This window comes from Osmerus mordax, chromosome 14 (genome assembly GCF_038355195.1).
Source record: "Osmerus mordax isolate fOsmMor3 chromosome 14, fOsmMor3.pri, whole genome shotgun sequence".
Lineage (NCBI taxonomy): Eukaryota > Metazoa > Chordata > Actinopteri > Osmeriformes > Osmeridae > Osmerus > Osmerus mordax.
In genome coordinates this window covers 13,468,190-13,484,490 of record NC_090063.1, presented here as the reverse complement: position 1 = coordinate 13,484,490, position 16,301 = coordinate 13,468,190, and the positions used below count along the sequence as shown (strand labels likewise).

Genomic DNA, 16,301 nt, shown 5'->3' with positions numbered 1-16,301 from the left:
CCGTTTTTCAGAAGCCAGGCAATGACTACGAGAACTGACATCTGCTTCTTGACAATACAGTACCTTGATATTCAGTTGCACCAATCTATAGCAGAGAGAGGGTCCATCACTAGGCAACAGACTTTGCTGCTTGTGTGTGCGTGTGCACACGTCGCATCACTGGATTTGAACTGGACAAGTAGTTGAGTACACACCCTTCCACACAGGCTGAATTATGCTGTCATAATGGAGGTCCATGAAAACACTGTGTAAACATCTTGCGAATGTAAACTTTTAGGGCTATGTATACTAGCAGTGGTAGTGTGTGCTTGCGATCAGGGTGTTGAGGTATTGTTAAAACATAAGCCTACACGCCCTGCACCAGATCTTGATTTGATCACCATGCATGACAAAGATGATTACAGAATACAGCTTGTTTCTGTGGTGTGTTGGAAATGACTAGGTACATGTAAATGTGTGAGCTGGAACAGCAACTTGAGCATGTTGAAAGTATTTCCACAGTGAATGTAATGAAACTGAAGAGGCTTTATTGAACACACAAGACGCCTTCACACAAGTGACAAACACAGACAACCGAAATGCTTGAAATGAAAAAAGAAAAACCCACATTTTATTGCACTTAAGTTATAAGAAAATAAAAAAATTCTAAGTGAATCAAACAAATACACAATCCCTTTAAGTTTTTTTTCTCCTCTGTCTTTTCTTTTTTTGCCAGGCAGTTTACATGAATTTGAAAAAATAAAACACCTGCGATGTCCGATTTCTCAAACCAGACCATAAATTAAACAGAAGGGAAAAAACAAAAAAAACAAAACAATGATAGAGCAAGATTGTTTTTCTTTTTTTCTTATTTTTTTTTAATATACAGTGTTATACCACTTTCACAGTTCAGCTTGAGTTGTGTGACTCTTGGAGATTGAGACGATTTTTGTTTGGCTACAATGTTTTGTCTGTTCACTTGGTTGCTTGTGTGCCATTCGCAAACCATGAGACTGCTACCGCCAAGAGCAGAGCAGCTCCAGCGGTTTCAACTGTAACATGTAATACTCAAAGCACTAAGACTCTCCTGGCATTCACTACTTGTCAGTATGCATGTTTTTTTTTTTTCTTTATCTTTTTTCGTAATTTTTTTTTATCGGTGCCTGTTGTTTCAGATAGAGCTGAACAGAACCATAATCGCGCATGGACAGTTTGTTAAAACCAATATGTTTTGCTTGTTTTTCCTTTTTCTCTTTGCCAGTTCATACAACATTTGTACTGTCCCCAAAGAACAAGCTGAAAGAGCTTTGACCCCAGGAATGTGTTTACGATTTGCCCAAAACACACACACACACACACACACACACCCACACACACACACACACGCGCAGACACCTTTGTCTGTCAAACACACTCCCTCCTCTCAGCCTCGTAGAGGCACGTTTGGCTCAAGTTTAAGTGGCAAAAACAAAACAAAACAAAGACAAAAAAAGATGAAAAAAAAGAAGAAAAATGTTGGTTGTTTATTTGTCATCACGTAGCTCTTTTACCGTGTGTGTGTCTTTAAAAAGTCCAAACTTAGTCATATCAAGAGTTGATTTTGGAATTTAGTCTGGGACTAAAACGTCACAGCAAGTTAGAAGTTCCATCTTTTTAGTTTTTTCTCGTCTGTTCATCTAGCAGCATAAATACAGTTTGGCCACTGGGGAGAACAGTACTGGGATCGAGAGAGAGGGGGCGCTGTTCAACGGAGTAGAGAAAACAGGTTCTTGCCGCCAACCGTGACACCAGCATTAGGGAACAGATCCCATGCAGCCTCAGGACAGCATTATTATCTGGGAGGCTACGCTCCACACTCCAGCTAGAGACCAAAAAGAAAAACAAAAGAAACTAAAACTCAAGAAAAAAGAAACTATGAGAGCTAATAAAGTGTAATACTGGGACTTGCCGGTAAGCAAAACAAAACAAAAATCTGAAAGAAACCCTTAAGGTGAGCTGACAAAATGAACTTGAGGTGAAATTCACATTTTTCTAAGAAAATAAAACCAGGGAAGAAAGAAAAAGGAGTGGAGTGAACGGTAAAATAACGACAATAAACGGGTTTGAATTTAGGCCGACACTTCCTGATTCGTGGGACAAGCTTTGCAGGTTTCTCTCTCTCCCCCCCCTCAAAATGAGCCCCCCTAACATGGCACACATCAAGAAAAGCTCAACACTGAACTCACCCTCTCGTGACAAACCTTTTCCCTCCATCTTTTGCTGTGTACTGTATACAGTGTGTATTTGTTTTTCCCTCCGTTAGACAGTTGGCTGTTTATGTTGGGTGGGATTAAAAAATAATATATCTTTATACATCTGAATGTTTATGTGTCAGGCTTGAGCGAGCAAGTCTCTGTGCGAAGCTGCCCCCTAAGCCGGTGAGGGTGAAGAGTTACCGTGGAGACTTCGACTTCAGCCATGTTTTCTTCTCTCCCCCCCTTAGCCGCGCCCCCCTCCCTTCTTTCCCAGCCAACCGCAGAGCCGCGTACAAGCCACGCCCCTTCCATCTCCACCACCACACCCTCCAACTTAACCAAAGGATCAAAGTAGGGGCGAGGTGGAGGTGAGACGAAGACGTGGGCGCCCGCGTCTGCTTTGTCGTCAGTAACATTCCCCTAACGAAGGGGTGGGGGGGAGGGGGGGGGGGGCGTGGGGGACAGGACACAGACGGGGAGTAGGGGCCTGCGGCTCGTTGGTAGTAATGCTTGTGGGTCGCCACTGGTACGAGAAGGGGAACGAGTGTCTCGAGAGTCTGCTTCTTCTCCGCCCTTTTCGGGGGCCTCACCCTTTCGTTTCCACCCTCCCTGTCCCCCCCCCCCCGCTCTCGTCGCCCCTCACTTCATGTCCACGTCAAAGTCCAGCACCAGCAGCTTGGTCTCCTCCGTGCCGTTGCGGCTGCCCACGGCGCACACCAGCTTGGTGTTGGACGCCCGGATGCGCCACACCACGCCGCCGCTGCCCCCGCTCTCCAGCGTCACCAGGTTGCGGATGAACTCGCCCGTCTTCAGGTCCCACAGCTTGACCGTGCCGTCGTCCGAGCTGGTGATGACGAAGTTCTTGTTGAACTGCAGGCACGTCACGGCGCTCTGGTGCTTGTGTGGGCCTGGAGGGGGGGAAGGGGGGAGAGAGAGGGATGGGGGGGGAGGGGGGAGAGAGAGGGATGGGGGGAGAGAGAGGGATGGGGTGGAGGAGGGGGGAGAGAGAGGGATGGGGGGGGAGGGGGGAGAGAGAGGGATGGGGGGAGAGAGAGGGATAGGGGTGGAGGAGGGGGGAGAGAGGGATAGGGGAAAAAAAAGAGATTGGATGAGAACCACAGAGAGGAGAGAGTACATAGTGACAAGAACACAGACGGAGAGTAGAAAGCCAGCAGAAGATGGTGGAGATTTAAGAAGAGAGACGAGACCAAATAACAGGGAAAACAGAGACGGACAGAATCCAAGAAGCAGAGAAAGTACACCCTTGGCAGAAGATGATTTAAACGAAACGCAGGACTGAGAAAAGGGCCCTGAGAGGCAGAGATAAAGGAGGAGAGATCCAGCTCTCCAGTTGTGAGATCCCTGAATGGGAGCCCTCCCTAAGCTCCCACAGCCCATGATGTGGACAGCTGTGCATGCCTGGCAGACACCAGATGAGCCCTTCACTCTACAGCCTCCTGTTAGCAATTTTCTCCACATTCCACCCCCAGATAGAGCACATTTGGCTAGAGGTGGGTAAGACTTATAGTCGTGATACGGCCGGAAAAGCCCAGCTCTCGTATCTTGGGCGGCCGACAATGGAAGAGCATGGATAAGAGAGGAGAGGGAGATACACAGGGCTCAGGGGATGCTCCAGTCACACAGCTGCTGTCTGACTCTTGAGACGGCTGGAATGGCAGTGATGTGTGTCTGTCAATGTGGCCGGCAAAAACACCCACAGCTGGCAAAAACACCCACAGCCGGCAGAAACACCCACAGCCGGCAGAAACACCCACAGCCGGCAGAAACACCCACAGCCGGCAGAAACACCCACAGCTGGCAGAAACACCCACAGCCGGCAGAAACACCCACAGCCGGCAGAAACGCCCACAGCCGGCTTGAATGCTTGGTGTCTGAGGCCGTTGTCACTCCTTTCAGCAAAACACCTTAGACTGTGTGTGTGTGCGCGCACGCTTGTGCCTGGGATATGCGGATAACAAATTTAAATCAATTTGTACAAACCAAACAAACAAGACTTTCAAGGGCATTAAACATTAACGCTTTTTAACGAAGTTGCTATGGCAGCAACTGGACTCATAGTAATTATCAAGATATGAGACAAGTTCATTTCCTATGAAACCACATATAAAGGGGAGAACACACACACACACACACACACACACACACACACACACACACACACACACACACACACACACACACACACACACACACACACACACACACACACACACACACACACACACACACACACACACACACACACACACACACACACACACACACACACACACACACACACACACACACACACACACACACACACACACACACACACACACACACACACACACACACACACACACACACACACACACACACACACACACACACACACACACACACACACACACACACACACACACACACACACACACAGCACCTGCCATCTCTTCTTTTCTAAATGAAATATTACAGTTGCGTGGGCCCTGGTGCCTGCCTTTGTCTTTCTCTGGTGCGATCGCAAGCCTTGCGTTTTTGTTTTTTGCTTTCCTGCCCCACAAAAATAATAATGACAATGTTCTGTGCCCCAGCCCCCACCCTCACCATCCCCCTTTTCTTCATTTCCACAACAAAGCGATCTCTCTTACTACCTTGTCCCTGGAGTACCCTCATCACACAGCGAGGGCTAACTGTACGGTCTGACGATTGTCTTATCTAAACGCACTAATGAACCATTGGAAATTGCCCACTGACCCAATTAGGTGACCTACAAACACCCCACCCCAACCTCTCAGAACGAAGCCGGCTCACCACATCCCTCACGGGCTCCGGAACAAGACAGACATCCCCCGCCCCTCCTCCATCCTCCCCCTCTCACTTCACCCTCACAAAAAGGGGACATCCCTTTCTTGTGCAGATGGGGTGGGGCGGGCATGTGTGATGACGATGTCCTGTGTGTGTGTGTGTGTGTGAGGTGGTGACGGCGGCCTGCAGGTCTCCGTGGAGGACGGAGTGGAGGACAGTCTGGGTGGATGCTGCAGAAACTGGACAGCCAGTCGTCTCTCTCCGTTCCCCGACAGAGGAATGTGGAAGGCAAACGGAGCCTGAGCCAGGGGAAAGGATCTCCGTGTGGAGCTGGTGTCTGGCGCACCACGTCCTGGATCGGACCCATAACCCAGCTGGGCACTGCACCCATCTCTCCCTCTCATAGGGGGGCCCAGCCCTGCCTGCCTGGGCCCCCCCCCCAACTTCCATAATCACACCTACCCAATTTCCAATCCTGTTAATTATCCTCATCGTGTCTTCCCCCAGTTATAGAATCCCCCCCTCTCCCCCGACCAGACCCCTGCTGTCGCAGTGCGGTCACTGTGCGGTCGCAATGCGGTCACTGTGTGGTCGCAGTGCGGTCACTGTGTGGTCGCAGTGCGGTCACTGTGTGGTCGCTGTCACGTTGGGGTTGACCTCACCTTGCAGCGTCTGCAGGCACTGGCCCGTCTTGATGTCCCAGATCTTGACGGTGGAGTCGGCGTTGCCCGACACCAGGATGTTGTCCTTGAGCTCCATGCCGCTGGTGAGCGACTGGTGACCTGTCAGCGTGTGGATGCAGTTGCCCGTCTCCACGTCCCAGACCCTGATGGAGGTGTCCAGCGAGCCGCTTACCACGTGGATCCCATCAAACTGGGGGGGGAGGGGGGTTACATGTTGAAATACAGCCCAATACATTGTACTACAATACATACTATATAGATAATATAATAAACTATTATATACATGTAATAAACTGAAATATATAGACATGACCCCCGACAGACAGGCATGACCCCCGACAGACAGGCATGACCCCCGACAGACAGGCATGACCCCCGACAGACAGGCATGACCCCCGACAGACAGGCATGACCCCCGACAGACAGACATGACCCCCGACAGACAGACATGACCCCCGACAGACAGACATGACCCCCGACAGACAGACATGACCCCAGACAGACAGACATGACCCCTGACCGACAGACATGACCCCCGACAGACAGACATGACCCTAGACAGACAGACATGACCCCCCAAAGACAGGCATGACCCCCGACAGACAGACATGACCCCAGACAGACAGACATGACCCCCGACAGACAGACATGACCCCCGACAGACAGACATGACCCCCGACAGACAGACATGACCCCCGACAGACAGACATGACCCCCGACAGACAGACATGACCCCCGACAGACAGACATGACCCCCGACAGACAGACATGACCCCCGACAGACAGACATGACCCCCGACAGACAGACAGACATGACCCCTGACAGACAGACATGACCCCCGACAGACAGACATGACCCCCGACAGACAGACATGACCCCTGACAGACAGACATGACCCCCGACAGACAGACATGACCCCCGACAGACAGACATGACCCCCGACAGACAGACATGACCCCCGACAGACAGACATGACCCCCGACAGACAGACATGACCCCCGACAGACAGACAGACATGACCCCTCTCTGCAGGTGATGCCAGCAGAGTAAGTGCACAGTCAACACAGTGTGAGAGGGTCATCTTAAACCATCAATTAACCTCCTCACCTCCGGCTCTCTCACATGCACACACACTTCAAAAGGTCAGTTTATGAATAAAGTCAACATGGAGATCACATCAGGGGGTAACCCCCCCCTCCGACGCACTTGTCTTTGAACATAACCGAGGCTCCTGTGTTTACATGGCGAGCATCTTCTCACAGGAGGAACGTTTTGAAGAGCTGAATAGACGCACACCCTTTATAAATAATTGCCTAGTCTACTGGGGAATGTCCATCCAGGTTTCCAGCTGCATTAGGCAAACTAGCAACCCAGTTGCACATTTTCAAAGAGATTGTCATTATCATAATTTAGACGGCTGCGTTCAGTGGTTTCTGTAAAGGGACTCGATTAATGTTAAGGACTCGCGTCCTGCAGTTGGTAAAATGCATTAGTTCTAACCTTTTACTGCAAGAACATAAATTTAAAGTTCAAAAGAAAAATCTGATCATATCTTTCGGGTAGGCTGAGGGGATATGCTAAACTGCATCGCAAAATGTTTGCTGGTTGAGTATACTATTTGTATATGTGTGTGTGTGTGTGTGTGTACAAGGATACCTGTGATGAATAGAGTGTCGTGTTAGAAAGTCTGACAACTGCAATTCTGTTAGAACTATAAACTTCTGATCCTTGATCTTTAGTCCTTTCTAGATGCCCTATTTGCACGTCGCTTTGAATAATGGCGTCTTCTAAACCAATCAAAAGGAATCCAAGGGAAGGGTGAGCTCACCTGTAAGGAGTAGACTCTGTTGGTGTGACCCTGCAGCGTGTGGAGACAGGTCTCCGTCTCCGGGTCCCACACTTTCACCATGAAGTCGTAGGCGCCGCTGACCACACGGCGCCCGTCGTACTGGACGCAGCGCACCGCCGCCACGTGGCCCATGAGGACGTGTAAACACTGGCCCGTCTCGATGTCCCAGACGCGCAGCGTGGCGTCGCGGGACCCGCTCACCACCCTGGGAGGGAGAGGAGGTGCACAGCCCCGTCAAACAGCCCCGTCAAACAGCCCCGTCAAACAGCCCCGTCAAACAGCCCCGTCAAACAGCCCCGTCAAACAGCCGCAGAGATACTCCACGCCCGTTGCCTCGGTCGACTTAACGACTGTCTTTCTAATGAGATTTGTATTGAGCGGTTAAGTTGTAAATGGTCGAAATATGCCTCGAATTTTTTATGCTTAGCGGCACTGATTCTGAATAGAAAGTAGTTTCTCAACGCCGCACATGAACTAAACCTTCTCCCTTGAGTCCGTTTTGCAAGATTGCATTCAATAGCCATGGCAAGTCTTCCTCTCACGCTGACTGCACACAAAAGAGCCTGATAAATAACATTTACTTCTTAAGTCGTTTTTCAGGTGAAAACTTGACAGTTGTCCTCTTGTCTGTACTGGAAGGCAACACAAAGCATTCCCAGAACACAATACCCCCTGTTCTAACTGTAGGGCCTCTAAAGCCACCGCCCGCCTGCCTCTTCATTTATAAAATGGCTCCTGGCGCAACAAAGATGGAAATCGCAGAAGCGCTCTCTCACCGTCGGCCATGTTGCCTGGAGGTTCTTCCGCTGAGTGACTAATCAAATGTTACACAAAACCAACGCCGCCCCCCCCCCCCCATCCCCCCGGGGCAGGAGGAAGGAGCTAGTGAAGTCTGGAGCGAGCGGAGGACAGCTCGGGCGGGATAGCTCTGTTCTATTCAGTCCCTATGAGCTGCTCTGTACACTTCACAGGACACATTGTCAAGTTGTAATGTGTGGCAACGTACTGCTCTTTTGACAGTGCGGCGGCGCGTACCGCAGGCGGCGAGATTCCAGGAAAGAAAAGGCTCATCTCTATAACACAGCGAGTGAACAGTCATTGATTTGAGCATCTAGGGTGGATAAGGTCGGGGATTAGGTCAGAATTTCAAGGAAAAAAAAATTAAGCCTGGAAGTCCCATTTTTTTGGGAACCTACATTAAATAAACACGCAGTGGACCAAGGGCTTGTGTTGACCTAGATAGCCTTTCAGGATACCCAACCGTAAGAAACGACACTAGAGGGGACGCCTGAGAGGTGGGGCTTGTCTGTTCTCGAATCGGATTCAAAAACGATTCCGCATTCAGACAAAAAGAGGAAACAGTCCACCTTCAGGAGGAAGCCGACCTACCTTTTCTCGTGCAGGTGCATGCAGCGTACAGTTGAGGTATGCCCGTACAGGGTGTGGATACATTCTCCTGTCTCAGCGTTCCAGACCTTGAGCGTGCGGTCGGTGGAGCCACTGATGATGATGTTGTCCCTCATCTGGGACGACCAAACGCCCCCCGTGTGGCCCACCAGCGTCCGCAGACACTGCAAGCGAGCAAAAACAAACGCACCCTTAAGTACGGACGTTCCACATTTCTCTCAAGTTGAATCGTGCTCGGGATACGGTGCTGTATAACATTGTGTTATGTTTCACAGCACTGATGAACACAGTGGAAATGTATCCTAAGACACCGGATATACCCTAACCTCATAGTGACTCAAGGAAATGGAAAAGGGATTTAAATTGCTATGACCTTTATAAAAATCTCTACTCAGTCTATCCATACGTTCTACCACGACACCCAGGACAAAGTATCTTTTTGACCTTTTGCTGAACTAGTGTAATTGGTTTTACTTATCTGGAAGAGAATGCAGGGGCCTGTTTCATAAGGAAGGATGGATGGTGGTAATAAGAAAGTGAGTCATTCTTCCTCATTTGGAACGGTAGATTAGCTATTGATTACCGTGATTATGGAAATCTTTCTCATCTATTCAATTTGTGCCTCCACCCTTATAGTCTCCCAAAATTTAATTATCCCCAAGTGTATTTAATTAAACTTTTTCTCTTTGTTTGAGGGCAAGCGAAGTTCGGAAGCCGGCTACATCCATCGGGTGATGGTGCTTGTTATTATTGGTGACGTGAGCGTGGTGTAAAAGCGTAAAAGGGACGGTCCGCCCTGTGAGCTTTCAGCGGTAGTTGAGGAACAGTGCCAATGGCGAGAGGCAGAAGGGAGAGAGATTTTCAAGGCGGAGAGCAAGGTTCCGTCTCCACGACTCTCCTTCTCTCTCTGGTGATAAAAGGAATGGCTTCGTTAAACTTGGAGGACGAAGCGAGGCGACCCTTGTCTTGACCCCCCTCGGCCATGTTTACGGGTGCCCCTGTTCGGCCATATTACACTCCAGTCCTCCTGAACTCCGGGCTTTAATACACACGCATCGCAGAGAAGGTACTGAGGACAGTCACATCTAGATTTTTTGGTTTTGTTTATAGACACCCACCGCAAGTTTCTTTCCCAAACAGTTATAACTCAATATACACCAACTTGGAAAGGTGACAAATTATTGTAAGTGAACTGGCAAACATCCTAGTTTGTAACAGGCAGAACCTGTTGAATAGCATGTTTGATTGTCTGAGAGGCATACACAGATCAATATAGAATTAAGTCCAATTCAGCATACAATGTAGGCAGCTGCCATTGTGTTCAGAAGCAAATCCGTACTACTGGAATTCTGGCAACAACTTGATGTTCTAAGAATGTGGAAGCCGTCTTCAGCTCCCCGGTGATTCCAGCCTACTCGAGCCGCGTCAGAGAGAGCAGGACCCCTTGGAAGACATGAGTTTGAGCCAAGAATATAATTCCATTTACCCTCCTTCTACCTTACCTTCACAACACAACTAAAATCCTTTTGTATCCCATCATTATTGATGATCACAGTCAATGATCAATTATCCAAGTTCTGAGTCATACCAATTCTATATTTGATCCTATCAAGTGTTACACTTGTGTTACAAAGTGTGTTACAAACACGCACATACACCCACACACAGCCTGTGTATGTGCCCTGCCCGTGGTGTGATGGTGGGCGTCTGCCTGCCTGTTTGTCTGCCATCTTAGATCAGCCTGACAGCCAGGGAGGATGTTGACTGGCACCAAGGACTTGCTCCGCTGAGCAGCAGGCAGCTGCCTTTGAAGCTCAGGATTTCTCCATGCAGAGCTTTGAGTGTGTGTGTGTGAACGCGTGTGTGTGTGTGGTGAGATCGAAGCTCGACAGCTTTCATTGAATCCGAACGAGGGGGAGGGGGGGTGGGCACACAAAGTGCCTCAGATTGAGAGGACAGTGCTATCAAGTATTATCTTGCATCTGGGGCATTCCTCGTCAAATTAATGCTTTAATTTATATTAGGGCAAAGTGGATGTTGCCAAAACGATTCATTATGGCTGTTGATGCAACAGAAAAGAAAAAATGAGCTACGAAAGGCATGAACCATGGATCCGTTTTTCTTTTATTTGTAAGTAGGAACCAAATTCGTGTTTTCATTACTTCACCAGAGTTCACCCCTCGAGGAGATGAGCAGAGTGGTTTTATGAACGATCTGCTGGTGCAATTGTTCACTGATTGCGAGACAGCAGGGGTCCAGTTCAGTCCTGTACTAGAGTGCCGTACAGGTTCTTTCAGGGTAGAAAGGAACTCAGGAAGCAAATAGGAAAAAACCCATCCAAGCCTTTTCCCAGTCTTGAAGCACTATTGATCTTACAAGATTATAAAATCTATCCTACATTCTCTGAACATGCAGAATTAAATAAGATTAATGCGTAAGGATTATCATATTTCCTTAATTATTGGTTCCAGGAACAAGGAAATACTATTGAGGCAACACTTACTATTTACAATGATGCCGTCCAATTAAAAAAGGGAAGGACAGGTGTCAACTATGCCATCCAATCCTTAGATGTTGTCCATATCTGTTGATGGACCATGTCCAACTGCCCTTTTTAGATGACATCACTTTTGAAGTCCTTTGCATCCTCCCTATAGAAGATTCCAAAAAGCACATATCTTCTTTCTTCATATCCATCATGGTGATTGATCCAGGATTGAAAGTGATCTCAGATCGTATCAAAGCTTATGATGGAAGCACAGCCTTTCTTTGTGTGACGGCTGGGAGAACACAGCTGAAATGGGGAATTCAAAGCATTCCTACTGCAACATTCCTCACTTAAGCTGACCAAGCTGATCTCCTCCCAATATTGCTGTTGCTGCAGTGAGGGGGCAAACGAAATGAAGTACAAAATGAATAACCAGTATGATGTGTCGTGCACATGTTGAAGGCCCCCCCCCCCCCCCCCCCCCGGAAAACTGACAGAAACTGGAGAAAGAAATCTCCTTTTCTGGGAGACGGGATTCTGATGGCGGGGGGGGGGGGGGGGGGGGGGTTCTACTGCATCTTGTATCGATCCTGGTGGTGAGTAAGCCTGTTAGTCCTGGAGTTGTGGGGGAAATGGCTTCCCTGAGCTCCCCTTTCAGACTTCAGGGTTTTCTGCACTTAAGCTGGGCCTTGGAGCGGAACACTGAGGCGGACCAACACCCCCACAAACATAGGCCAAGGTCAGACAAACAAGACAAGCAGGAAGGCCGCGGAAGGGGGTGGGGGAGAAAGAATCTGCTGAGTGCCTCTATGGCCGCCAGCTTTCTTCGGTAAATGGACAGTAGTGTTCCCTTCGTGGGAGTCTTCCAGAATGAAGCAGAACAGGCCTGGTATGTCACACGGAGGGGTGACGGATGGTCACAGCCAAGATCTCCGTCCGATGGAGACTCAAAAGGACTGGGAGAGAGGCAAGGTCCGAAAGAAAATCCTTTACTGAAGAGAAGGAGAATTTTCGGGGGGAAAAGACGTGATGAAAAGGAAACCCAGTTGCAGCGTCATCTCCTCGTCTTCTGCTTCATGCTTGCTCTGGCATCGGCAGCCGCTTCAAACGAGATGGCCGACTGCTTAATTGGCCGTTTCCTTCCGCTGAGGCATCCCCTCAGGTGGCGAGTGTTCGGCGACAGCGAGCTACGCAAGACGTGATGGTAACTACCTGCAACAACCCCACCAAGACTTCCCTCTTAAAACCAACCAATTCCAGCACCAAGTGTTATGGGGCGTACGATAGAAACATGGCAGTTGATATTTTAGCTCGGGTGCATTCTGGGATCAAAACGCCCAAAACCTCTCGCTCTCGTGGTGCGACTAATCACAGTGTGGGCCTGCACATCTGTCCTGATCTCATGCAAGGTGGCGTGAGCTTCAAAGCGAGCTGCCATGTCATCCGGATATTCACCCGATGGTGGCACGGCGCCAGTCAGTGTGGCGAAGCTATCTGATGACCTTGGCTGGATCTGTTCATATCTGTTCAATGCTGGTGATCTGTGTGTTGCCGCTTGGCTGTGTGCCCAACCCTCTCTCTCTTTGAAGAGGCAGCTTCCTGGCCTGAGCAGCAGCTGCAGTACTCTGCATCTTGGCTCTTGAATAAGAGGGGGGGGGAATACGGTATACGCACACACTACTGACGTTTAATACACCCTGCTGTGGTGGCATGCCAATGGCATTCCTCCATTCCAGTCACGCGTTCTCGAAAAAACGAGCGAGAAAAAGAGAAATTGTATCGAGGGTCCACTGTGAAAAGGGAGTCCGGCGTCGGGGGTGGGGGAGGTGATTTACGAGGCTGTGGGAGCGCCCGTCTCTGGCGGCCACCACCGCCACCAAACACGGCCCCTGTAGCCCTGCGCTAACAGGCCCCATAAAGCAGCCGCGCGAGGTGCATGTCACGCCTCGGCCGCAGTCATGAATACTAACAGTGCCTGAGGACGCCAGGCCTCAACGTAGGAGAGGACAGCAGGGCAGGAAGAGAGAGAGAGGGGGGGGGGGGGGGGGCGGTAGAAGGACAAAATGGAGTCCCTGGGAATATATTGCGCGGCAGTAATAGTGTTTTGGTGTGTGGTAGTACTAATCAATTACGATCACGCCGGGGAAACATTTCTTCTGAATGTAGCGAACCCTGTATCAAAAACATGCCACCCTTCAAAGATGAAGCTCTGGCAATAAGACCTGCATGCTACCATTAACCATGGGGTGATCACAACTGATATATTCTATGGATCGGGGGGGACGGGGGACGCGTACCTTTCCGTTGACCGCGGACCACACCTTCAGCGTGTTGTCGTCGGAGCCGCTCACGATGCGGTTGCCGCAGAACTGGAGACAGGTGATCACGTGGTCGTCATGACCTTTCAGCACCTGGGGGGCAGAGAGAGGGAAGGAGGAACAAGAGAGAATGTCAGCAAATGACAAACAAACAAGCAGACTGAAGGATTGTGCGTGTGTGTGTGAGAGAGAGAGATTTAGCTAGCTGATACTGGGTCACAGAAGTGCTGACTCCACGCTAATGGCTACGCGCTTCAGGAATGCAGGAGAGTGTGAAGAGCGTGGCAACTGTGAAGCCGACGTCACAGACAAGCCGCCAGGACCCCGCAGGCTTTTACTAAATTAGCGGTAGCATACGAGGCACATTACCATGATCGCTCTGGCGTGCTAGTAGAGCTCAATTGAGAGTCCCCTTTATATGTACAGTTACGAAGCGAAGGCAGGAGCCAGATGGAGCCGGTAAGTGTCGCCTCCATGCCAAGGAGAGGAGGAGACGAGGTCTGGGGTGTCCTGGACGAAGGGCAATTACACACCGGTACGGGAGAGTGGGGAAACTGACCTTTCTCTGACTTTCCATTAAATGAACACTCAAGACCTGTATTGGGTGGGGCAGCTCAAAACTGCATTGCATCAAATCGACGACAGATAAAAGTTCTAAACGGGATGTCGAAATTTGGATCAATATCATGTTTAGTTCGTTTGTCGGCCATCAACGATAGATGCATTGCGATGTGAGAAGACGCCAGACCGACCTTGGGCGATTTGAGGTCTCCTCTCCTCCAGTTGGTGTCTATCCTGTGCTGCCTGATGTAGGCACTCTTCCACGGGCTGTGGGTGAAGCCGGGCTTGACGATCTTCCGCTTCCTGGGAGGTAGAGGCTCATCGATGCCTGTGGAGAGATCACCTGCATGTGAGATACGTGTGTCTGAGCCAAGGACGCTGGAGATATGACCGGACGCTATGCGTACGTTGTTCATTTGCTTGACATAACCGGTGGAAAAAGCGAAGAAACAAGAATACTGCTTCACAGGTTCATTCAAGGGAGTTATTTTGATAGAGATCCCGCACGTAATTACGTATAATCAGTGGCAGGGGCAGCACTGATGCCTGTCATGGCTATAAAGAGTTTCGGAGTGCTCTCATTGGCTGAAGACGTGCCTACGACCGGGGCTAAAGAGTGGACTTACCCTCTTCCCTGCACTTCTCCCTCCACAGCAGGTTATCTTCCGCTAGGATGCGCCAGTAACGACACGTCTGTGCTGCTTGGAGCAGATCCTTGGGTTCCAAGAAGGACAGCACGTACAAGGCCAGCTGTCGGAGAAGATGACAGAGGAATTACTTCAGTTTACTCTTTTGAAGACCTTTGGTTATGTGAGGAAGTTATGGGGGGGGGGGGGGCAGCAGAGCCAGAAGCATGCACGGAGAGCCGCCTGATGAGGCCAGCAGAGGCCAAACTGGTTAAACAAAATCTCCCATGCTGCTTTGCAGGTGACACCTAAAACAAATGGCTTCTTGCATTCACTTTACAATAACTAGGAAAAGGCCAGCGTTGTGAGAACCACAGAGCGGTGGACAGGCTGTGAAGAGGGGGATGAAAGGGTGGACCAGGGGGATGGAAGAGAGGGGGAGCAGGAGAAGTGTTGGGAGGTTCGGAGGACTGGTACCTCTTTGGGCAGCAGGGAGATGAAGTCCCGCTGAAACTGCGGCTCGATCACCTGCATCATGTGCTTGACCTGCGTGGGCTCGCAGCTGTCAATCAACTCATCCAGTGCCAGCAGCTTCTCTGGGCCACTCCAGCTCTGAAACACACATGCAGGAGAGGACAGGGTGAGAAGAGGAGAGCTCACAGTTGTGTGTGTGGGATTGAACTTGAGTACAAATTAAGGAAATGTTGTCATTTTCGTTTGAAGTACTTTCATCCCAAGTGCGAGAACAGCCCCTACTGGAGAGTATGTACTGGAATTCCAGGGTTAGAAGCTAACGTGCATAATTGTAAATGTGTGTTTATCTGCCTGTGAGTGTGTGCGCACAACAAATACATTCCCCCCAACAGAAGCCAGTTCCCAGAGGCACCTGCCCTCCTCTGCTGGCGAGAGGCACATTAAAGGACCATTTTCACATCAAGCACTGGCCCTCATCAAGGCAGTAATTATAGCTCTGTGGGGGAATTTTCTAGCATGAATGCTTGAACAAAAATGTTAAGCTGAGGGTGATGCTAGGTAGCGTAGCCATGTATGTTCTGGACCAAGTGGCTGGGGGGCCCTGTGTTTTGCTTTTGAAAGAGCGTTCAAATGTAAGACTGCGATTACAGGCTTGTGTGTGTGTGTGTGTGTGAGGGGCTGACAGAAATGCTAAGCACCTGTAATTTGTCAGTTGAGATTCACCACAGGAGCAGTGACCTCTGCTCTTCGGGAAGGGTTTGTACCACACAGACGTTGCCATAATAACCACAGGCCGACTTCTTTCCCCTCATCTCAACCAAACCACAAATCAACCCTCAGTGACGCTGAGCCAGCGTAACATTCCTTCCAGAT

The 16,301-nt window shown here is 49.8% G+C and overlaps 1 protein-coding gene across 2 annotated transcripts in view; it reads right to left on the bottom strand.

The window, feature by feature from the left end:
- Positions 1-510: 510 nt before the first annotated feature.
- Positions 511-16,301, bottom strand: part of fbxw7 (F-box and WD repeat domain containing 7) — a 60,586-nt gene continuing 44,795 nt past the window's right edge. For both annotated transcript variants that reach the window (XM_067250501.1, XM_067250502.1), the window contains exons 4-11: positions 15,432-15,566; positions 14,955-15,078; positions 14,520-14,656; positions 13,747-13,860; positions 8,944-9,125; positions 7,534-7,759; positions 5,684-5,894; positions 511-3,121 (exon numbers count right to left, since the gene is read on the bottom strand). In XM_067250501.1, coding sequence (XP_067106602.1) covers positions 2,853-3,121; positions 5,684-5,894; positions 7,534-7,759; positions 8,944-9,125; positions 13,747-13,860; positions 14,520-14,656; positions 14,955-15,078; positions 15,432-15,566 — 1,398 coding nt within the window. In that variant the 3' untranslated portion in view covers positions 511-2,852. The remainder of the gene's footprint in view (positions 3,122-5,683; positions 5,895-7,533; positions 7,760-8,943; positions 9,126-13,746; positions 13,861-14,519; positions 14,657-14,954; positions 15,079-15,431; positions 15,567-16,301) is intronic.